A 25,462-nucleotide genomic window follows, 5' to 3' on the forward strand; every position below is an offset into this window, starting at 1 on the left:
AAACTATCTTGCCTTTTATCTTAATATGGATCTGTATGGCTTTTAAGTGCTAAATTGTCAGCACTGGGAATAGAGAGTTTACCAGCAATTAGATATTGTCCTAATATAGCACAAATTAAGACCCCATTCTGCTGATGTGACTAAATGTAAACTATATTCAACAATACAGTTGAAGAAATTAAGCATTTTAAGTTTGACACAATATGACCATTTAGTAAATTGTTTCTTTTATGATGCCTGTAACAATGCCATGCCACTTACAGAAAAATCTAATATTTTTGTTGATAAATCTTTTACAATTTTTACCACTGTTACAACACTGTTAATTCATTATTTGATTATGCTCTGTCAAAATCGGCTGTTTTACCCACTATTTGTAAATTCATACACTAAAAGGCTGTTCACATTATGCTTAACCCAAAGTTTCACACTTGTAATTATGAAAAGAGGTTAGCCCCGCTTTTAACCTAGGGTTGAAAATGACAAAGTTCAAAAGGCCTTTATTATATATACACAAACACACTCATTTTAAGAGTTACACATTTCAATTTCATAACAAAATTGAATTCAGTAATCTTGAATATAATAAAATCCTAAATATTTGAGTTAATTTACTTAATTTCAATTTGATGTAATTGTTATAAAAGTATAAATATTAAAAATAGGATAAAATATGTTTGTTTTTTTATATAGATATATATTGTGTGCATATGTGTATGTATATACTGTATATCTATATATACACAGTGCATTCAGAAAGTATTCCGACCCCTTCATTTTTTTCCCATTTTGTTATGTTGCAGCCTTATGCTAAAATGTTTTAAATTATTATTTTTTTCACATCAATCTACACTCCATACCCCACAATGACAAAGCAAAAAAGCAGATTTTTGATAACTTAGAAAATTTATTAAAAAGAAAAAAAATATGTAAATCTCACATTGACATAAGTATTCAGACCCTTAACTCAGTACTTAGTTGAAGCACCTTTGGCAGCGATTACAGCCTCAAGTCTTTTTGGGTATGATGCGACAAGCTTTGCACACCATTTGGAGATTTTCTGCCATTTGTTCTCTGCAGATCCTCTCAAGCTCTGTCAGGTTGGGTGGGGCCTGTCGGTGGACAGCCATTTTCAGGTCTCTCCAGAGACCACTCAAGGACATTCATAGAGTTGTCCCTAAGCCACTCTTGCATTGTCTTGGCTGTGTGCTGTGGTCACTGTCCTGTTGAAAGGTGAACCTTCGGCCCCGTCTGAGGTCCTGTGTGCACTGGATCAGGTTTTTATTAAGGATATCTCTGTATTTTGCTGCATTCAGCTTTCCTTCATCCCTCACCAGTGCCCCAGTCCCTGCTGCTGAAAAACACCCCCACAGCATGATGCTACCACCACCACACTTCACCGTTGGGATGGTATTACGCATGTGATGAGCGGTGCCTGGTTTCCTCCAGACATGACGCTTGGAATTGAGGTCAAACAGTTCAATCCTCGTTTCATCAGACCAGAGAATCTTGTTTCTCAAAGTGTCTTGCACTGAGGAGAGGCTTCCGTCTGGCCACTCTGCCATAAAGCCCAGATTGATGGACATGATCTCTGGAGATCAACCAGTGACCATCAGACTCTTGGTCACCTCTCTTACCAAGGCCCTTCTCCCCCGATTGCTCAGTTTGGCCAGGCAGCCAGCTCAGCCAGAGTCCCGGTTGTTCCAAACTTCTATTTAAGAGTTATAGAGGCCACTGTGGTCTTGAGAACCTTCAATGCAGCTAAAACATTTGTAGCCTTCCCCACACAATCCTGTCTCTGAGCTCTGCAGGCAGTTCCTTTGACCTCATGGCATGATTTTTGCTCTGATATGCATTTTCAGCTGTGAGATCTTATATAGACAGGTGTGTGACTTTCCAAATCATGTCCAATCAATGGAATTTGCCACAGGTGGACTCCAATCAAAGTGTAGAAACATCTCAAAGATGATCCAGAGAAATGGGATGCACCTGAGCTAAATTTTATAGCAAGTGTCATAGCAAAAGGTCTGAATACTTATGTCAATGTGATATTTCAGTTTTTGTTTATATATCAAATTTATCAAAAATCTTTGCTTTGACAATATGGGGTATGGAGTGTAGATTAATGTGGAAAAAAATAATTTAAAGCATATTAGCATAAGGCTGCAACATAACAAAATGTGAAAAAATGAAGAGGTCTGAATGCTTCCTGAATGCACTGTAAATATATGCGTGTGTGTGTGTGTGTATACATACATATATATATAGTTGCTAATAAATATATAAATAAAACCACAAGTAGCATGGAGGGAAACAACTGCTGAACTAACTTATTTTCTCCAAAGACAAGGTGTTTATTATATTACAAATAAAGACAACATTATTCAGTTATGACCTCATGTTTATGTTGAAATTTGCATGCAGTGGAAGAACGAAGTCATGCCACACTTCTGGCATCTGCTGGAGACGTTGCCATGATGATTCTGCAGAAATAAGCACAGAGGTTGTGAGACGTCATACAAGCCCATTTTCTTTAAACCAGTTTTCCTCAAAAAAAGGTGTGTCTGGTGAGACTTTTTCTAGAGAAGTCTACTGGTATGCATACATAGTCAAATTCAAATATTTATGTTCATTTTAATTAATTATATAAATTAAGAGGATCAGCCTTTTCACTTATTTGTATGTCATATTATTGATACCTTCTTCAGCACAGTGTTCAATTAAACTTTAACATACGCTCACATCAGGTTTGGTTATAGGTGCACCAAGTAATTGTGTGCTTTGCTGGCTGATACAATGATCTTGGACTTTAAACTGACACCTATTAATGTGGCTACAACATCACACAAAAGCAAAAGTTTACAAAATGATTGTCAAGGTGAAATCTGTCTAGTTAAAAAAAACAGCAAATTTAATGTGTGTTATGTGAATGTATAGAGCTCACCTTCTCCCAGTCGTGCCGATCTCAGTAAGCGATCAGTGAGACTGAAGGAGGTTTTCTCCCACAGACTGAGCAGCAGTGTGGCCTGCTGGAGCTCCTGATGCGTGAATCTGCTGAAGTTCATCTGGAGGGTACCGGCTGTCTTCTTCAGCACTGGAGTCCTCTGGACCAGCTCTCTGTCTCCAGGAAGGCACAGGATCCTGGCAAGCCAATACCCCAATTAATGCAACTGACTTCCAGTCATGTGCCACATAGCTGATAGTTTAGTCAGATTATTACAGAAAAGGTTCTTTTAAGGCACGAATTAAACCATTAAGCCACGGACCCAAAACTTAAATATGAGTGGTTCTTAAATGGTCTGGCAGAACGTTATGGACCATGCTCGACACGGACAGGTTAAGCCATTGTGCACCATCTCCAGGATGCAAATGGGGTCCAAGGTTGGGTGGCAAGTGGGGTGGCAAAGCTCATTTTTAGGGTGGCAGCCGCCACCCATACCACCCTTATGGCCCCGCCCCTGTGACCCACCAGTTAAAAACCACTACAGTATATCCTTCACATACAGATTCAGCTATTTATATGTGCTATACTAACTCAAACCCTAAAATACTTCAAGGTTTCTGGGGATTTCCCATTCACATAGTGTGGGGTTCAAAAGTCTGAGTTCACTTGTGATCATGCTTTTATTTAGCATTTTCCTAATTTAAAGGGGTAGTTCACCCAAAAATGAAAATTCTCATCATTTACTCACCCTCATGCCATCCCAGATGTGTATGATTTTCTTTCTTCTGCAGAACACAAAGATTTTTAGAAAAATATTGTTCATTCCACTGTTGGTCCATTCAATGCAAGACCATTATGTGCTTTTTATGTGCTATTTGGACTTTGAAAGTTCTGACCACCATTCACTTGCATTTTGAGGACCTACAGAGCTGAGATATTCTTCTAAAAATATTTTTGTGTGTTCAGCAGAAGAGAGAAATGTCATACATATCTGGGATGGCATGATGGTGAGTAAATGATGAAAAAAATAAATATATTTTTGGGTGAGATATTCCTTAAGTTTTTATTTTGTATTACAGATTATATTATCAGCATAACAATGTTACAAATTTGATTAGTGGCCTACAAATAGTGCACTGCAGAATCTTTAATATTTTGTATTAATTTTATGTAATTATGTTTTATTGTTCTCCTTTTTTTTTTTTTATCCTAAAATGTTATTTTCATGTTTAACCCTTATGTTGTGATCTGGTCATTTTGACCCGGACAATATATATATATATATATATATATATATATATATATATATATATATATATATATTGTAAGACTGTCACAAAAATTATCTGCATCACTTCCGGGAAAGTCAAAGAACTCTGCGAGAACCAACGTCATAAAACTCTCACACAGAGGAGCATCTCCACCTGAGAAAACACACCCCACTGATTGGGGACCATAAAACGCAAATCACACTCACATCTGCTCTCTCTCTCTCACCTTAGGTCACTTTAAGGACACTAAAAACCAAGTTATGACTTATCCTGTTCTGTAATGTAAAAGGTTTTCTGATCATACGTGTTTGGTATCATTCAAGAGGTCTCAGTGCAACTGGTAAAATGGTCTCATTCCCTTTCAGCAAAGTCAAATCACAAGTAAGATTTAAGAACTTAATAAAATACAATATTCTATCCGTGGCATGCCCCTCCCAAGTCTCACACAGAGACCAGATGCTGTATGCAGATTAGGTGTATTCTTTGTAAACATCAAACAACCTACTCAATCAAAGGTCGACTTACAACTCCCTAAATTGGAAACCAAATCCTAAATAACATCAAACACGCACATCTGAAATAACAGTGGAATTGTTTGGTACTAAAGGTAGGACCGAGAATCTGTAATACAGGACTTAATTGACTGGGGCTAAACGGTAAACCGAGAATCTATAATAGAATTTAGCCAAGTAGAATTAAATGGGAATACTAAGGGTAGGACCAAGAATCTGTAAGGACTTAGTCTAAAACTTACTAATATCTGAAACTGATGAATTTGTAGTTAAAGGACCTGTGTCCGGCCGGCACAGGACCCAAATAACATTGAAATAACAAATGCAGTCTAGAAGAGAAAATTACTTAAATTCAGAGCATAGATACATCAACGAGGTTTTTCATAATTGGAGTCAGATGAAATAAAGAAAAGAATTAATGATAAGATTAATAAAAACATGGAACTCAAATCAAATAATCAAAGTATTATTTAATGTCGCGCACGATAAGACAGAACACGCAGGAGACCTTCAGCCACGCCATTGGATACCGTCCTTGGACCAGTGGGTGACTTCCCCCTTACTATATATATATATATATATATATATATATATATATATATATATATATATAATTATTATTATTATTATTATTCATTTTTTTTTTTTTTTTTTTTTTTTACTTAATCCAATTGGAATACAATTCCTGGTCAAAAATGACCGGCCATTGGAAATGAATGGATTAGACAACAAAATACAGAAATATTAAGTGTTCAGGAGCATCCCAATCCTTTAGATGAGCACATATGTGGATGTGTTTGCACACACAAAGTCCTCTGACATGTACACAGACACACACACATACATTGGTTTTGCTATACTTGTGAGGACCCTCCATAGACAAAATTATTTTTATACTGTACAAACTATAGATTCTATCCCCTAACCCTAACCCTCATAGAAACCTTTTTGCATTTTTACATTTTCAAAAAAACATCATTTAATATGCCATTTCCCTTGTGAGGACCACCCAAAAGGTCCTCACAACCAGAAATGTCCTCACAGAACAGGTTGATCCTCAACACTAAGACACTCACACACTGTGTGTTAAGCGCCCTTTTGTGCATCCTCTTTTCATGTACACTTGTCTATGTTATATGTGTTTCAGGAAGTAATAAGGAAAACATGACAAAAAGCCACTCCTGTCTATTATATTTATGTGTGTCAGTGGGAGTTTTGTACACTAATACTAAAGTTCCAATTCTAAGCTTTAAAATGACACCTGTATAGACCAAGCAAGTGGTTATTAATTTATTATGTAATTATTATTATTATTTATTTTATTCCTGCAGGGAGTGCCCCCCACTGGCACAGTATAAACTCAGTCAAGATCAATTAATGCAGCTATCAGTAAAAATATATTTTACAAAAGGAGTACAAAACCTGTCATAATTACTAAAATAGAAGTTGGTAAAAATATCTAATACAATATCTTGTGATAATATATGCAATATGAGATATTTATAAACAATATCTTAGTAGGCCGGCAATTTTTGACCGGGAACACAAAATCTGTTCGCTCAAAATGAACACAACACAAGGGTTAAATCAGATGCTGAATCCCAGATTTTCAATGTGGACTGAATGTGGAACTTGCAAATTACACTCACCCCTCAATATAGGCTGTTTTTGAAGTGCAGTGCAGCTTTGGTAGGCCTGTGATGACAACAATGAGCTGTCCGGGTGTGCCAAATACAATATCTGTACAGACATAAGAAAAAAAAAACTTTCTTTTTGCATAAATACATTTCAACGAGTATTTATATAGAGTGCTGAAAGAAAAACATCCTAAATTATGATGGTAAAACTGAAGTTTATATTTTACTCTTTCTTTCATACAGTCATCTATTTCACAGCTGTCTGTTTTCATGTGATGTTGATAAAATGAGTTGCTATTTCAGGCTGACTGTAAGTGAGTGATAGAGTGATGTTCTCATACCATCTCTATGTGGGTGCATCTGTGCTGATTTCTGTGGCAGGAACTTTAATTGAGCTTTCAGCATCAGCTCTGCAGTGTACAGCTCTACATCGTCCCCTTGTGGATGTTCCTGCTATGAAAGAACAGATCCAGTTCAGTAGTCTTTTCATTTAGCCTTTTTACTTGCATTAAACCATTTATTATTTTCACATCAGCATATAATATACTTGAAAACATGCAAAACATGGATGATACAGAAGTAAGCTGATTTAATTTAGTCTTATTTTATTTTATTTTATTTTTAATTTGATTTAGATTCATTTATTTAATTAAATGTTATTTTTATTTTAATTTAAATAAAAAAATATTGTATTTATTTCATACACCTCAATTTTATCTCAAGAAACTATTTGCACAATCCTGAGCAATTAACAAATTTTTAATAAATTAGGTTTAGACAATGGTTTGCTTGTTTTACGATTTAATTAATTTGATCTTTATTTTTTATTTAATTTAATTGTATTTTATTTTATTTCATACATCTCAATTGTGTCTCAAGAGTATATTTGCTCAATCCTCAGTAATTAAAAACATTTTTTTTCATTTTTTTTCATTACGATTAACTTAAATTTGTTAGTTCAGAATAATTGTTCATTCTATCCCATAATAATTGGTTTCATGTCTATTTATCCTGAACTCAATGACTGGCATATTGTAAAGGAGTTTGCTATAAAAAGGTCAGCTCAGTTTGAGTGTCTTACCTTTGGACCAAGTTTGTACCAGACAGAGCGTTGAGTATCGAAGTGCTCCAGATACCAGTCTGCCAGCTGGATGAGAGTCTCACCCAGAAACACCTTCCTCTTGAGTCCTCTGCTGTGCCACACTGAGGCCTTAACTACACTGCTGACCAGCTGCTCACGAATAACAACACACTGCAAACACACACAATTTACCTGCATAATGACTACTGCTCGGACAATCACTATTGTTAAAATTGGCTATATTAATAAACCTGAATTCAACTGAATTGATTGCATGAAGAGAAACCTAGTACATCAGCAAACATAAGAAACCTGGGCTTAATCACTTGGTGTCCAGTTTGCTTCAGTTTATTGTAAAGTCCATTTTTTCCAATGCTGCTGTGATTTAGCAAGTACTTAAATCAGTTTCATTGGTTCATTGGTTAATTCTGTAAAATAATATTTAGCTCACTTAACCCTTAAATGCATGGGTGTTTTGCCAAACATCATTACATACCTTTGGTGTTTAGCAACCCGGCACTTATATCTATCAGAAATGGATCTACAAAATGCCCAGACAGTTTCAAAGCATTTTTAAAAGACAATTATGAAAAAATAGAATTGTGGTGGTGGGGGCGTGGTTGAGCGCCAGCTTGTGAATGGAGAGTGAGATCAGGAGATGAGAACGGTAAGGATCATCACCTGGCAATGATTGTCTCTAACAGCTGTTTGTCATTGCAGTGAGAGTGGAGGCGGGCTTTAAGTGCGAGCATGTCAGTGAGGCAGAGAAAGTTACCACGCCTAAAAGAAGAGACTGTGCTGAACTGTTTCCATTGAAAAGCGTGATTTCTGAGTTTAAAATAAGCATACTGTTTGAGATGGATTCGCCGTCTCCTGCTTCCTCCTTTTCCCTAACTGTAAACTTTGTTACACTGGTGCCGAAACCCGGGAATTTAATGGTGGAAGAACACCGCCATGGATCCCTCACTTCTGGAGGACATTGTCAAGACCCTTGCCAGCATCCATCAGACACAACACAAGGCCTTCCTCGAGTTGCGCACTGAGCAGGAGCAGAAATTCATTGCGCTCCTCCAGGCCCAAATAGAGGACCAGCAGGTGTTCCGTAGCTTGCTGCACCAGGAGGGTGTTACCACCATGAACCCGGACCCTGCGACTGCCCCGTCCCAGGTTCTGCTAGTCAAGATGGGCCCCCAAGATGACCTGGAGGCCTTCCTGGAGATCTTTGAACGGACGGCAGGGACATGCGGATGGCCGTGCACCCAGTGGGTGGTCCGGTTAATTCCACTGTTGTCCAAGGAAGCCCAACTTGCGGCGCAGTAGTTACCACCAGAGAACCTCCTGGTGTGCGCCGACTTAAGGAAAGCCATCCTGCAACGTGTCGGCTAGACACCCAAGCAATGCCAACACTTGTGCTCGATAACCATTGGTGTGCACGGCCACCGGTTTGCCTTCGCCTAACAGCTCAGATCTGGTGGTACTGAAGCAGTTTATCGCTCGACTTCTACGAGGGACAGCGGAGTGGGTCCAGTGCCACTGCCTGGTATCGCTCCAAACAGCCATCCAGCTGGCAAAGGACCACATGGCAGCGTATTCGGGAGCCAGGGAGCCCCGAGATCCAACTCTCTCTCTCTCTCTCTCTCTCTCTGTATCTTGTCTCCCCTCCTTCCCCTGCTTTCCGTCCTGTTCCTCCTCCCTGGAAGGAGCCTGGGCCATCTGTTGGAGCTGCGGGGAGCCCGGGCATTTCTGGGACCAATGCCCGGTGATGGAGATGGGGACATTGGTTTGGTCCACGATGCACCATAGGCCGCCCCTGATCGAGCTGGGACGTACCGCATACCCATGAGTGTTAAGGGGGGTACATACCAGGCCGTGGTGGATTCAGGTAGCAGCCAAACCTCCATCCATCAATGCCTGTTTCAAGACGAAGCTTTGGGTGCTAGTTCACACCTCACCCATCCGCTAATTTTGGGCATGAATTGGCCAGCGTTTTCCACGTTATTAAGGGAAATTTGTGCGGATGGGTCCTGTAACAGAGTGTTTTGTGTGCGATTTGTGGTGCGCTGGCTGGGGAGGTGGAGCCGGGGCCGTCTACATTAGCTCCACGTCAGGATGACGTAAGTCTCGGCTTCCCCAGCCCTTAGAGGATTCCCCGCCAGGGATTTCTGTCTGGAGCAGATGCGAGACGAGACTCTTAGGCATGCCTTAGACCAAGTGAGAGTGATTGATGGTCACCGTATTCAGTCAGACATTGCACTGGCCTATCCGTACTTTTCTATTATAAATGACTGGTTGTATCGAGTGACGCAGGATGCTCAGATAAAGGAAGATACAACCCAGTTATTAATACAGAAGAACCGTTGAGAAATGTTATTCCAGATGGCTCAGTATAATCCGACTGCGGGTCACTTAGGGCAGGAAAAGACACTGAAGCATCTAATGGCCCATTTCTATTGGCTTGGCATTCGCAGGGATGTTCGCAGATGGTGTGCAGCATGTCGTGAATGTCAGCTGGTGAATCCACGGCCACCACAAGAGTGCCTTTGTGCCCACTTCCTTTGATCGATGTCCCCTTCGAAAGAAGTGGTATGGACCTCGTCGGGCCATTAGAGCGGACAGCATGCGGGCATCACTTTGTGTTGGTTCTGATGGACTATGCAAAGCAATATCTGGAAGCAGTGCCTTTGCGCAACATCTCAGCACATAGTGCTGCAGAGGCACTCTTCAGAATTTTCTCCCGAGTGGGGATTCCGAAAGAAATCCTCACTGATCAAGGCACTAATTTTATGTCACGTACATTACGCGATCATGTTTTTCAGTGTTTTATTAAATCGATTCAGACAAGCGTGTACCACCCGCAAATGGACGGCTTGGTCGAACAGTTTAATAAAACCCTGAAAAACATGATTTGTAAGTTCATGCATGAAGATGCTCGTAATTGGGATAAGTGGCTTGAACCCCTGTTATTCGCAGTTCGAGAGGTCCCGCAAGCCTCCACGAGGTTCTCCCCATTTTAATTATTGTATGGGCGTAAGCCTCACGGGGTCTTAGATGTCATGAGGGACAATTGGGAGGAGGGACCTTAAAACAGCAAAAATGAAATTCAATATGTTCTTGACCTGAGAGCAAAACTCCACACATTGGGGCAGCTATCACAGGAGAATTTGCTACAGGCTCAAGAATGTCAGACCCGGCTGTATAACAGGGGAGCTTGGCTATGGGAATTTACACAGGGAGATAAAGTCCTTGTATTACTAACCAAATCAAGCTCTAAATTACTCGCAAAGTGGCAAGGGCCCTTTGAGGTCACACAGCGAGTCGGGGAAGTCGATTATGAGATTAAACGTAAAAGATAAGGCGGATCACGTCAGATTTACCACCTCAACCTCCTTAAACCGTGGAGGGAGGTGGTCCTCGTGGATTTGGCAACGGTGGTACCAGAGGGAGGAGCTCGGGCCGGAGGTGAACTTAAAAGCCAATCGTGGCAAATCGGTCACTTACGGAGACCACCTCTCACCGTCGCAAATCATGGACGTGGCCCGGTTGCAAAGAGAATTCTCAGACGTGTTCTCGCCCCTTCCTGGTCCTACAAACCTCATAAATATCGAACCAACCATATCAAAACAACCCCAGGAGTAGTGGTACACAGTCATCCCTACCGATTACCCGATTACTTTACATAAAAAAAGTGGTTCATGAAGAATTAAAGGCCATGCACGATATGGGGGAAATAGAAGAATCCCACAGTGACTGGGCCAGCCTGGTGGTGCTGGTTCCGAAGAGCGAGGGCTCATCCGGTTCTGTGTGGATTATAGAAAGGTTTGTGGTGTCTAAATTTGAAACGTATCCAATGCCTCGTATTGACGAACTGCTCGATCGGTTGGCGAGGCTCGCTTTTATTCGACACTGGATTTAATTAAGGGTTATTGGCAGATCCTATTAACACCAATGTCCCGTAAGAAAACGGCCTTCTCCACACCATTTGGCTTACACCAATTCGTGACCCTTTTGCTCAGTTTGTCTGGGGCCCCGGCTACATTTCAGCACCTTATGGACCGAGTACTCAGACCGCACACTGCGTACGCCACTGCCTATCTGGATGACATCATTATATACAGTAATGATTGGCAGCGGCATATGCAGCATCTGAGGGTGGTTCTGAGGTTGCTGCAATGGGTGGGACTCATGGCAAACCCCAAGAAGTACGCAATTGGATGGGTGGAGGTATGGCATCTGGGGTTCCACTTGAGTCACAGGCAGGTGCGCCCCCAAATTGATAAGACCGCAGCGGGTGCGGCCTGCTTGAGACCCAAGATCAAAAAGGAGGTGAGACAGTTCCTGGGGCTGGTTGGCTATTATAGGAGGTTTGTGCCTAATTATTCGGACGTCACCAGCCCGCTGACCGATCTCACTAAAAAGGGAGCCCCAGACCCGGTCCAGTGGTCGGAGCCGTGCCAACAGGCTTTTATGCGGGTGAAACCTGCGCTTTGTGGTGGGCCGTTGTTACATGCTCCTGATTTTTCTCTCCCTTTTGTTGTACAGACCGATGTGTCGGACAAGAGGGTTGGGAGCCGTGCTGTCCTAGGTGGTGGAGGGGGAGGAACGCCCGGTGCTGTACATCAGCCGAAAGCTTTCAGTGAGAAAGTGAGGTACAGCAACATTGAAAAGGAGTGTCTGGCCATCAAGTGGGCGGTCCTCACCATTCGGTACTAGACATTTGTATGAATACAGCACTCATTGGTCTTGCAATAAACAAAGAATAGATATCCTGTAATAGCAAACTTAAATAGATATGAAATAATCATAAAAAATATGATTTATAGAAGTGGACATATATAATGCTGCACTGTTACATATCTCAGGTCACAAAGACCCTATACACTTTTGGTATTTAAACAATTAGATTTTTTTTATTCATTTATATATTTTTTTATTGTTAGACAATTTATAAGAGAAAGTTTGAGAAACACTAAAGAGAAGGGGGCATAACTCCAAAAAATGGATGAGGTAAAGGAGGTGGATTGAGGTCCCAGGCCACTAAAGACCAATCAATACATATTAGTTTTCATTTTAATTGTTTGTTTTGAGTTGTAAACTTCTGTCACCAACTGTGACTTTTGGTTGTTAATTCTCACCATGAATGTTTCGTTGTAAATTGGGTTATTTCCTCTCTTGACCGTTGTCTTCATCTTGTTATTCTGATGTTTCTTCTGGAGTAAACAGACTTTCACATACCTGTGTGTTCACAAATAAATGATATATAGTGGCGTCAGATGATGTAGTAATAATGCACTCCTGTTATGCAACATTTATTGAATTCTACAATATGGCTCTTATTAAAAATAGTTCAGCCAAAAATTGTCAAGCTCCAAAATGATAAATAAGCATCATACAGGTATCAGAAAAGCAGTCCATATGACCATACATTGTTATGAACCACCTTTATGGTGCTTTTTGTCATTTTGAAGCTTGAAAGCACTAGTTCTCATTCACTTTCCTTATATGGAAAACAGTAGCCTGGATATTCTTCAAATATTCAATTCAGTGTTCCAGGAAAGAAAGCTATATGGGTTTGCAGTGACATTAGGGTGAATAAAAGAGGTCAAACCAACACTTCACCAAACAACTTACGGATTACATTTCTTCTTTGTCATATCTGCAAACATCAGATTTTTGCATGCTTTGACAGTTATCTCCAAACAGGATGTCCCGTTGTTGTAAGCGATGGCAATCTCTATTTCTCCTGTCACATGAGTGTTTTCAAACGTCCCACCATCCATTCCTGTGCTGCTGTTGCTGTCCTGAACAAAACATATTTTTGAATAAATTCATGTTCAATCATACATGAATTGATATATAAAGCTAAAGAAACTGAATTAATATGACAAACACTCATAAACATGAGCCTGCAAGTGTTATCTTATTGACGTCAATACGTTATCAAAGAATCTTTGAGACTCTTGCAAACCTTTTGCTTTCTGCTTCCTGCAAGTTATGCAATTAACGGTTATCTGATTAAATCAAAAACTGATTAAATGCTGAGTGAATACACACCCTTTGCTCATCGCTGTATGCAGATATGTGGGAAACATCATCATCTGTTAGGCAGACTGTACTTGCTGAACCGTTCTGCTCCGTGTCTCTGGTGTTCTGGGATAAGTTGGGAAGACTTGGAGCTTTGCACAGCTGTGAAAGGACAATATCAGTTAGGACATCACACTTCTGGCAGAGCAAGTTTCTGGTCATTGTCATTCCTTGTTCTAAAATGAATCAGGAAAAACCTTGGTGCTTACAAAAAACATTTAAACATAGGAGATAATTGATCTCCCAATTTTTTAAGTCAAATGTGGTTTCCTATTTGCTATCCCAAATCAGAAGTAGGTGCTAATAGGGGTGGGTACGTTCTCATTCTAGAAAACATTTTAATAGACGACAATTTTGTGAATGCAAGTTTAAATATTTATAGATTTATTCAGGGGCAAAGATTCCAGGGGTGATGGGGGGAAGGTAAGCAAGTACAACATTCTATTTTTCACAAAAACTTTTGTCTTAAAATGGTCATTCTGCTTTTAGTGTATAGGAAATACACTATACCCAAACAGATCTCAACATCATCGAGTCAGTCTGGGATTCCATGAAGAGACAGAAGCAATTGAGACAGCCTAGATAGACTGAAGAACTGTGGCAAGTTTTCCAAGAAGCTTAGAACATCCTATTTGCCAACAACCAAGAAACTGTCACATATTGTGTGTAGATGGATCAATTTGCAGGCTTTAATGAAGAAGATGAAGAAGATATAAAACAACATGGAGAACCATAAACCATATCTACTAACTAACACAAGTGTTACACGGATGAGAACTGACAATGAATGAACAAAACTGGAGGGTATTTATACACAAAAGGAACTAATGAGGGAATGGAAGACAGGTGAGGATAATGAGGAACAGATGAAAGTGATGAGGGCAGTGAACAATGGAAGATGTATAACAATTCAAAATAAGAGTCCTAGGGAAACATGAGGGAGACAGACTCCCCCCCCCCCCAAAAGGTGACTCCTGGCACCTAAAGGTAGTGGAGGGCAGGAGGAAACAGGTGACCATAGGACAGGGGAGTCAGGAGGTCTGGGGGGCGGCCTCAGGGCTGGGATTGGATCGGGAGGCCTGGGGGGTGGCCTCAGGGCTGGGATGGGATCAGGAGGCGGTCTCAGGGCTGGGATGGGATCCGGAGGCCTAGGAGGCGGTCTCAGAGCAAGGAAAGGATCCAGGGGCCTGTGAGGTGGCCACAGAGCAGGGACAGAGTCATGGGAGGCAGAGTCGGGGAAGGTTTGAGGGGCAGAGACATGGGAGGCGAAGCCATGGAGGGTTCGAGGGGCGGAGCCAAGGGAGGCGGAGCCAGGGAAGGCGGGGTCATGGAAGGCTCAAGGGGCGGAGCCAATGGAGGTGGAGCCATGAGAGGTTCGAGGGGCGGAGCTGTGGAAGGCGGAGCCATGAGAGACTTGAGGGGTGGAGCCAGGGAACTTGGTGCCCGGAGAGTAGCCAATGGCTTGAAGGGCCAGGGTGGAGCCGAAGGTTCGGAGGACCGAGGTAGTGCCGAAGGCTCGGAGAACCGAGGCGGAGCTAAGGGATCGGAGGACCGAGGCGGAGCTGGAGGGAAGGAGATCCCTGGTAGAGCCGAAGGCGGAGCCAGGCGACTGACGGACCAAGGTGGAGCTGAAGGGACGAGGGACCCCGGTGACGCCGATAGGCTGACAGACCACGGTGGAGACAGGGGACGTAGGGCCGAGGTGAAGAGGGATCGGAGGGCCAAGGCGGAGTCCAGGGCTCGGAGGGTCTAGGTGGAATCAGAGGGTTTAAAGTTCCTCTAGACCGTGGTTTTGTAGGGGGCGAAGGTCGAGCTGGTGACCTGAGGGGAACCGGCTGATCAGATTCTTCTTTTGACATCCTCAACATGCAACATTTTTCAGAAGTGCCTAAACTTTTGCACAACACTGTATTGAAGGTTTTATGAAGGTTTTATATATAAATATATGTAAATTCACTAGATGAAGTTTACTGGTATTCAAAAGATATCAAGTTGCAGATACGTTGTATGTGCTGACGAGCACGTTTCCATATAGTCACATTTTTCTTTGCATGCTCTCGCTTCCATTTAGAACACTTGATTAACTTGTCAAAATAACAAAATATGTATTAAAGTGAGGATGAAAAATATGGATGAATATTGTCAATGATGATTTAGATATAGCAAATCCCCACGAGGTATCAGTGATTGTTTTTATTTAATTTAATAATTTTATGTATTTAATGCTATCGGCATCTATCGGCATAGACTTACAGTCTTTTGTAGTTCCAAAAAGAAACTATCTGCACCAATCAATCGGAAAAACCAATATATCGGTCTACCTCTAATAGCAACAAGCATAAAAAGGGCAACTTTCATCCAATTCTTGACAAATAATGAGCATTTTAATGAGCACTTAATAAATGAACTTATATTAATCAGAAACATAAAATGCCCAAACTCGGGATTTATGTCAAAATGTTGCAAAATTGGTTATTATGGTGAGATTAAAAGGAGGTATCATGTGATTTTTTAACTGTACGCTTTGTGTTTATATTCATTACTGCTTATTGACAGCATATATCAAATAATAAAGCCTGATGACCATTAAACCATATTGAACTTTTTATACATACTGTAGGTTTCTAATGTTGGCAACTCCTTCTTTGTGTGTCCACTTTACAGTAAGGTACATTTTTATAGGATACTAATGTTGAACAAGTGTTAAAGGTGTACTCAGTAAGTTTTTGTAAATGGATGCCTTGGATGCCTCAATTAAACGCAATAGTTTTCAATAAAAGTTGCAAGAGAATCACTGTTCATAGTCAGCCATGATTAATTTAATCCACCAGTGAATGTGTCCAGTAACAGGGCAGTTACTGAGATTAAGCAGGTAGTTTTCGGTTGGTCATGTGATCCTAACATGGCAGCCCCCAGGAGGGGACCCAGTCCATGTAGAATAAAACAGCTTTAAAAGGTTACTGATATTACTGGAGTCTTCATCTCATTTTAGTGCTTATGATTTTATACATACATTTCAAAATTACAGTTAATTTCTTTAGGAGTAACTTTTTTAAATGAGGAAAATATTACTGGGTGCACCTTTAAGCATTTTTAACATCAGGTCAAATGCATACTGTTTGGCAGGTTTTACAAAAAAGTCCATCTTTAATGCATGTTGTTATAACCGCATATCAATGATTTATAATGCTATTTGTAAATGAATTACTAGTCATTAATGAACCCACTTGTAATTCCTTAAGAGTGACATTTGCCTTTGCTCAGCCTCAAATTTAGATCTCCATTCACACACCACCCACCCACACATCATCACATGGGTCCATTACTGCAGCTGCTCATACAAACCACTGACTTCTGACCTCATTCTCATGGCCATATGTTTAGAACACCATTCATCTATGACAAATTACGTTTCTGTGCATAAAGAATGCTTGTGCTCATACAGAAACCCTTCCTTTCCTAAACCCACTAAAAAATATACACAACGGGTGTCTGGGAATTTTTTTTATAAATGTGTCACTGTTGAGAATAGACAAAACCTTCCATGCATGGAAAAGTTCTTAAGTCAGAATTGTCGCCGTAGATGAACATGAGTTTGTTCACCAGATAGGGTATGAAGCTTGAAGTTATTAAAGCAATAATTTACCCCAAAATGACAAAGAATATGAACCTTTTCATGAGTAGAGTCAAAATTCCCCTGCAGTGCCCCCTGGAGTAAGTTATTTTTGCATGTGATACTGCACAGTCGGTAGAGGTGGGGAAAGTGTAGAGGAGTATTTATTTATATAGTAATACATAGTATTAATTTTTGATTTCTTGTCATAAAAAATGAAATAAAATACTGTATATAATATAGTAAAAGTGAACAAATGGGTTATGTCTGCTGTACTGTATTTGTTTTATTTATTTCGTTTTTATAGCTGTAAAAAACAAATGAACAAATAATATCAGCAGTCCGGTTTGCTTATATGCACTGTTTGACTTCTCAGACATTTTGTGTGTGTGTGTGTGTGTGTGTGTGTGTGTGTCTGATAAGCGCTTGTGCAAACAGACTTGGCTGCGTGCAGTGGATAATCACACTCGATCAGCATGTTTTCACTGTGAGTATACAAGTATTAAACTGTTATCGTGGTACTTTTATGATAGTTTGTCTGTCTGTTTCAGAAAAAAAACGTATTATATGCCTGAAAAGACTGTTTGAGTTGCTGTTTGTGTGAATGAAAACCGCATCTGCACCTAATAAGTAGATGTGGCTGCGTGCATGGGAAGATCATATTTAGATATGATGGCTGTGCAGATACAAGCTGTGAACTGTTATTGTGGTACTTTGGTGGCAATTAGGCTGTTTGTTACATAAAATAAACATAGTATCTGCTTGAAAAATCTCTTTGAGTAGCTGTTTGTTTGACGAATGACAACCGCTACTAATGTAAAAAAATGGCAGCATGCATTGGAGGAAGATCACATTTGATGTATTGACTGCGCATATAAGAGCTGTAAACTTTTTATCGTGGTACTTTGGTGACGAGTTGGATGTATGTATATAAAATAAATGTATTCTGTGGTTTAAAAGACTGTATGAGTAACTGTTTGAGCGAATATAATTTACAGAAGCTTGACCAGCGCAGCCTGTGTCGGCGTGAAAGCCGATTTGAATCTGGCTGCTTGTAATGTAACTGGCTGTTGCAGAAACACATATGTGTGATGCTACTCTGCGGGTCCCAGTTATTAACCGTCACATATGTGTGATGGTACGTATGAAAGGGTTAAGGGCTGATAGGCTCAGTCACCATTCACTTTCATTGCATTTCTTTTCCACATGGAAAAAGAAGTCACACGGGTTTTTAGTAAATGATGACAGAATTTTCATTTTTGGATGACCTATCCCTTTAAGAGCTTGCACACAACACTAAATGCACAATTTACAGTATGAAAACCTCTGGATCCACACAGAGAGAACACAGCTAGCTCTTACATTGCATGCTCTGTCAATGGCACCCTCTGATTGGCTATTGCGACCCAAGCTTGGCTCCAGCCCATTATCCACTGTCAAGCGACCTGCTTCCACACTCAAATCATTCTGAGATTTGGAAAGCTCTAGAATCAGGAACAGACCAAATATCTAGGATCAGACTGTTGTAAACACACTTTGAACGTCATAACAAAATGTGCACAAACTTGGGAAGGAATGGCTGATTTCTGCACCACTGCCAACATTCTGTAGTTACAACTATCACTTTTAAATCACAATGTACACTGAAAATACAATGCAATGCCTTTCGTTAATATCTGAGTGCTAACAATTCACACAGAGAAGTTTCTAGTTTTATTGCCTTACTTTTAATGTGAGCACTGACAGACACCATCAAGTTCTCCATGGATTTAGTAAAAGGCTTTGATTTTTTGAGTTCCTAGATATAAAGACACACCAAATTCACAAATATTAGGTGATGAGGAAAAAAGCACACACACAAAAAACAAATACATAGAAAAACAGACATAATCCTCTTCACCTGTGATTTGTTAAACAACGCAGCTTCAAAAAACGGAGGAGGTGTTGGAGGTACGACTGCGATGAAACTGAAACATAAAATAAAATAAAAAAGCACAAGAATTGTAATAAAGCAAGTGTATGCTATTTTGGTTATTGTAACATTTCCTTAAAGGTTTTTTAGTAGTGTTTAGTGAATGCTGTCCAACCTGAGTTGTTGATAAGACTGTAATATTTTGTCTCCTGTGGTCTCATGTTTGTTTTCTACAAAATAATACAGCAAGGCAGCATAAGTGTTATTTTGGGCATATTTCGTTTAGTAGGAATCAAGTTTGCATGTTTTGTTCATGTAAGGCATGTCTTGAAAGTGTGTAGTATGAATGTTTGTGTACTGTATTGTACTGTACTCTATGTGTAGTGTTGTGCAGGTGGGATATTTATATTTAGGCCATAGTGCAGATGAACAATGTTTCTGTGTAAAATACAACCCCAATCCCGAAAATGTTGGAAAATGCTGAAAAAACTAAAAGGAGTGATTTGTTAATTCTATTCATCAGCTGAAGACCTGAATAATGGTTGAATGGGGGAAATTCTGCTTGCTAAACTTAACAAACTTGTGTCTTCATTGCCCAAGCATGCACTTAATACGTGTTATTAGAAGAAATGGTGATGTTACACAGTGGTAAACACTCAACTGTCCCAACTTTTTTGGAGCTTGTTGTAATCATCTGATTTGTAATGACTGTATATTTAAAAATAATAATAATAAATTCAAGTAAAACATCAAATAATGTTTTTTTTTTTTTTTTTTTTTTTTTTTTAGTGCTTTAAAAATAGCACAGGGTCAATAGAATTTCACTCCTTTTTGTTTTAATTAGCATTTTCCATACTGTCCCAACTTTTTCAGACCTGGGTTTGTATATGCAACACAATAACAGCATGTATCCACAATAGCTGATCCTATTCATCAGTTGATAAGAGCAAACAAACCTTTAGAATCAGGAAATTTCTTTGCTTGCTGTTCCAGAAACCATCCACCAGATTTGATCTTAAATTCCCTGCAAACCAGACAGCAGTTTTTCTTATTTAAAGGAATATTCCAGGTTCACAAGTTAAGCTCAATCGACAGCATTTGTGGCATAATGTTGATTACCACAAAAATAAATTTCGACTCGTCCCTCCTTTAAAAAAAAAAAAAAAAAAAAAAATGGAGGTTCTAGGGAGGCACTTGCAATGGAAGTCAATGGGGCCAATTTTTGGAGGGTTTAAAGACTGAAATGTGAAGCTTATAATTTTACAAAAGTACTAACATTAATACTTCTGTTAAAAATCATGTATTATTATTTGAGCTGTAAAGTTGTTTAAATTGCCATTTTTACAGTCGTTTTAGGGTTTTAGAGTTTGTTGACATTTCATTGTCATGGTAACAAAGTTGTAAAATTGGCTATAACTTTACAGAAAAGGATTGTAAGTGATTTTATCACACTGAAATCATGTCAACACGCATATCATTTATGTCTTGTGGCTATACATTTAAAACAGTCTGTATTTTAACGCTCAAAAATTGGCCCCCATTCACTTCCATTGTAAGTGCCTCACTGAAACCTTGGTTTATGCTTTTTTTAAAGAAAAGGAGGAACGAGTCGAAATTAATTTTTGTGGTAATCAACAGTACGCTACAAATGCTGTTGACTGAGCTTAACTTGTATTGAACCCGGAACATTCCTTTAAAAGACCAAGAAAATCATCATTTGTGACAGTACATAGCTCAAATCATTCATAAACTGGGTTTCACAACTAAACTAATCATGTAGGTGTGCCTTTACCTGTACGCATGACAAACTGTGCACTTCCAGTCCTGCGCAGACCTGACGACCCGACACCTGTTACAGATGCGTTGACTACATCCACAGCACACGGAACCGCAGTCCCAGAATTTTCCCAAAAGTCGCTGACATCGTGCACATGATCTCTGACCATACGGACGAGTAAATGTCTTGGCACCCTGGTGACATATCTCTTGCAATTCTGTCCTCAGCCTTCTAAAACACGAGTCAAAAGTAAGCAATGTAGTGCCTTCATTGTTTGTTTTTCGTCAACGGCTTTATCAGTTTTATTGGCTTTGTTCGACTTTGTCATTATCTCTAGTACTGCGTAAAAATGAACATATTAATGGTTCTTTACAAATAAATCAATTGGTGAGGAATTAAGGGTAAATAAGAAGGAGCTTCAAAAAGTGTGTCTACTCCATCGTCCGCCACAGGAGGAGGCCCAATGGGAAGCAAATTATGATTGAGCCTATTGCAGTAAAATAAAGCAAATGTATTTATTTATTTATATTCTGCACACCAGCAAAAATGAACTTTACTGCTTAACAGGGTTGTTCTTCAACATTTTGGTACCTGATTCTGACAGCTTCAATAGTTCGAAGCGCTTTGTCCCTCTGAAGAACCTCCAGAACTCTTTCTCTCTCCAGAGCCTGGAACAACCCGAGATCCGTAATGCAGGATTCATGTTGCCTGCTTTCCCAGTTTTCCTGTTCTAATTTCATTTCCTCCTCAGTCCGGAAGGTCTCACTGTGCTCAGATTCTGTTATTTATGAAAAATTGGGTAACACTTTACAATAAGGTTCCATTAGTTAACATTAGTTAACATGAACTAACAATGAACAATACTTTTACAGCTTTTATTAATCTTAGTTCATGTTAATTTCAGCATATACTAATACATTTTTCAAATCAAAATGTTGGTGTTTGTTAACATTAGTTAATGCATTATGAACTAAGAATCAATAATTGTATTTTTATTAACTAATATCATCCAAGATTAATAAACTAATTTAAATTAATATGTTGTAAACAATATATTGTTCATTGTCTGTTAATGATACCTAATGTCACTGAATGGAAAGTTGTAAATTGTTACCAAAAATTGTTAAATGGCCAAATTGTAATTGTGTTTAGTTAACCTCATTTAAAGGGATAGTTTGCCCAAAAATGAAAATTCTTTCATCATTTACTCACCCTCATGCCATCCCAGTGTATGACTTTCTTTCTTTACAAGAACACAAACAATGATTTTTAGAAGAATATTTTAGCTCTGTTGGTCCATACAATGCAAGTGAATAGTGGCCATAACTGTGAAGGTCCAAAAAGCACATAAAGGCAGCATAAAAGTAATCCATCCGACTCCAGTGATTAAATCCATGTCTTCAGAAGTGATATGATAGGTGTGGGTGATAAACAGATCAACATTTAAATCCTTTAAATCTCCATCTTTGGCCAGCCCCAACCAATATGTGGTGATATGCACGATGAATGTGAATCGCCAAAAAACAAAAGAAGAATGTGGAGGTGAAAGTGGAGATTACCTGTAAAAAAGGACTTAAATGTTGATCTGTTTATCACCCACACCTATCATATCGCTTTTTTAGACTTGGATTAAACCACTGGAGTTGTATGAATTATTTTTATGCTGCCTTTATGTGCATTTTGGAGCTTCAAAGTTCTGGCCACCATTGCACTTGCTCTGAATGGACATACAGAGCTGAGATATTCTTCTAAAAATCTTAATTTGTGTTCAATAGAAAAAAGTCATACACATCTTGGATGGCACAAGGCTGAGTAAATGAGAGAACGTCCATTTTGGGGTGAACTATCCCTTTAATTGTATCTTTTTTACATGCAATGAAAGTAAAGGACTAAGTGTGTCATTGTTCCTAATATCTCCTTTTGTGTTCCACAGAAGGAAGATAAACATGAAAGAATAACATGTCATGAGGGTCAGTAAATGATGGCAGAATTTTCATTTTTGGGTGAACTATCCCTTTAAACACAGAAGCAACTATAATTAACCCACTAAGTCCTTTATTATCTCATTTGATCTCAATGCATATGTTAATAGGTTGGTTTTGCATCAACTAAAGTGTTACAACACACTAGAAAAAATTAAGTACAGATGTGGAGCAGGTAACCTAACCAAGGTCTTTTTTTAAAATTATGTCAGTCAACCTGTCTATCTGCAAAACTAGCAGTGGTTAAACTGAGTCAATAGGCCTGAATGAAATTCAGAGGAGTGTTGGATGAGTCTGCAGTCATTTCCCCCGTTCTTTATGAGATCATTTACGTGAAGTCACTGCGATGCACTCTAGTGCACTGAGCTGTCATGCAATGATGGGGTTATGTGGAAACCCACAATGTCTGGGTTGACAACTCACTGTGAGGGGCTTTTGCTGCACAATACCCATTTACGGAAAAGCTTAGCAATTGCCATGTCTGTTTGATGTAGTTCAAACTGAATGTTTTAGTTGGAAAGTCTGTTCAAGATTCCTTTATTACTTTGAGACATGCATATATTAGACTCACTCTAAAGCAAAAAAACTAAAATGCATGTTAAACATTACACAAAACACTGAACTGAACTATAGTTACTTGGGTTACATGCATTAGATCATTAACATCTAACATCTATTTCTCTAGCAGGGGTCGACCAACAGTGGATATTGCTTAAACCATAACAAAGGTGGTAGAAAAGGCCAATAACTGATTAATCGGCCGATATTTTTCTAAATCAGTTTATAGAATGTTATAAAACTTTCTTAGCCTTTCTTAACGGGCACAGACATAGAGGCTTCAAGAGTCCAAAATAAATAAAATCTCAGATGCAGAAAAAATTAAGATTTGGAACATAACGCAAAATAAACGTACTTATTTCAGGACTCTTATTTTGAAATGACTTGACTCCTTTACAATGCTCTATATTTAAGTGTTTACCAAATTAAACATAAAAATTTGTATTGCCTAAATATTCACCAGATTAAGGATTTTGTATATACGTACACTATATATAATTATATAAAAACCGATATATCCGTCTACAATTACTCTCCAGCAAATATTCTGACCATTGTTACTTGTGCAAGGAATATTAAAAACCAGGAATGAAGTATACTGAAAGTCTGAGACCACATTGAAAATTTGGGACTCAAAACCTAATTTAAAACTGGAAATAAACAGAATGTTTTATGTTTTTGAGGATTGTTTTTATGTACATAATATTAACAAGAAATATTCAAGATTATGCACTGATCAAGATTATTTCACTAATCAGATAAGCAAATTTGTGGCATTGGCCAAGTTAACTTTGTACAAAACGTCAATTCCCTTGCTTTTTGAAGCGCATACATGATGCTCCTTGGATAATTCCCCTGCCATGCTGTAATAACATGCATCATAAAAGTTTGTCCGTGCCAGCTCAAATGCATGTTGTCATTAAACCAAAAGGGGCACATACCAAATACTTCTGAGATACCAGTTAAATTTTAATTCAATTTGTCATTCTGATAATACAGTTTGTAATTTAAAAAGTTTTATAATATTAGAAAAGGTCAAAATAGATGCATTTTCACTAGTGGTCTCAGACTTTTGGACCCAACTATATGGTTAACATAATTACTTTTAGTATTTCTCTGTTAATGTGACCTACATAAACTGGTGAAGAGCTCAAAGGGCTAATAACCCAATATTAACTGTAAACACTGTAAAGGTTTTGCAGGTATTCCGAGTTACAAGTTCATTCACATCCATGCACACCTTGTTGTCTACCTTCTCTTCTCTATGTACCCCATTCAACTTCTCCAAAAGACTCTTGAGAGGAAAGACATTCAACGCATCATTCAAAAATATTGCATGCAGAGACACCTACCTTTCTGCAAGTTTCATGTGACAGCTCAAAGGGTTGAAATCTCGACCCATTTAAAGAGACTGAGCTGTTCGTCACCTTCCACTTCCTTCCTGTATAGATGATGACGACACAGGTCTGAGAATCTGAAATTGTATATTGACGTTTTAAAACTGCAGTGTGCTACATCAGTAAGAACCACTGACCTGCAGATATAAAACTTACTTGATAGTGAAATCATAATTCAAACAACTTGTTTGTAAGAGTACCGAGTGGGTTCTGTTGCAGTGATGAGGGAGGAAATACATTTAAAAGCAGGGGAGAATTTTATTTTCACCAATGCAGCTAGAATGGGGCATGTTGTTAAATGGGGAATCTGTCACACTGGCTATATCCCAGTAAGTATAAAGTTTTGACTCAAAAGTTCAATTAAACAAATGTGTGTGGTTTTTCTTGCAGTGGTTTTGTATGTCGGTTTCAAGCACCTAGTTTTGAAAGTGTCTTAAATTAGAATACATTTTGTGAATTTGATCTTCCAAATAAATTCCAACATCATCACCATCATCATGGTTTTGTAATAGCTGCTGAGTAAAGTAAACACAATAAAACCAACCTCACTGGCATGAATGTCAAGAGGTATAACCATCAATTAATCACATATTAAATGTCTTTTATTTAAGGATAGTGATCATATGAAGCCATTTATCATCACATAGTTGTTTGGCTCCTTTTTAAATCATAATGATAACAGAAATCACCCAAATGG

At 39.0% G+C, this 25,462-nt stretch overlaps 1 protein-coding gene across 2 annotated transcripts; it reads right to left on the reverse strand.

Moving 5' to 3' along the window:
• Positions 1–453: 453 nt before the first annotated feature.
• On the reverse strand, positions 454–24,764 carry LOC127415813 (synaptotagmin-like protein 3). Of its 2 annotated transcripts, none has more exons than XM_051654781.1 (16): positions 24,721–24,764; positions 21,420–21,606; positions 20,844–21,059; positions 20,008–20,075; positions 19,227–19,281; positions 19,040–19,106; positions 18,865–18,937; positions 18,502–18,623; positions 13,497–13,628; positions 13,074–13,243; positions 12,578–12,677; positions 7,446–7,616; positions 6,706–6,814; positions 6,377–6,467; positions 2,945–3,141; positions 454–2,483 (listed from the first exon to the last, which is right to left on the reverse strand). In XM_051654781.1, exons 2-16 carry the CDS (start codon positions 21,566–21,568, stop codon positions 2,389–2,391), a joined length of 1,815 nt encoding a protein of 604 aa, XP_051510741.1. In that variant the 5' UTR covers positions 21,569–21,606; positions 24,721–24,764; the 3' UTR covers positions 454–2,388. The 2 variants fall into 2 exon arrangements, with proteins under 2 accessions (XP_051510741.1, XP_051510740.1); XM_051654780.1 differs by having other exon boundaries at positions 6,706–6,817.
• Positions 24,765–25,462: the final 698 nt, after the last annotated feature.

This window comes from Myxocyprinus asiaticus, chromosome 25, assembly GCF_019703515.2.
Source record: "Myxocyprinus asiaticus isolate MX2 ecotype Aquarium Trade chromosome 25, UBuf_Myxa_2, whole genome shotgun sequence".
In the NCBI taxonomy this organism is placed as follows: domain Eukaryota; kingdom Metazoa; phylum Chordata; class Actinopteri; order Cypriniformes; family Catostomidae; genus Myxocyprinus; species Myxocyprinus asiaticus.

What these genes read in the sequence shown, in the direction of transcription:
- LOC127415813 (XM_051654780.1), bottom strand. Translation starts at nt 21,568, where the DNA reads ATGAAATTAGAACAGGAAAACTGGGAAAGCAGGCAACATGAATCCTGC. An exon ending in CGTTGTTTAACAAATCACAG is followed by an intron (nt 18,938 to 19,039) that starts GTGAAGAGGATT and finishes CTTTATATCTAG; the next exon opens with GAACTCAAAAAATCAAAGCC. An exon ending in ACAAAGAAGAAATGTAATCC is followed by an intron (nt 12,678 to 13,073) that starts GTAAGTTGTTTG and finishes GTGAACACACAG; the next exon opens with GTATGTGAAAGTCTGTTTAC.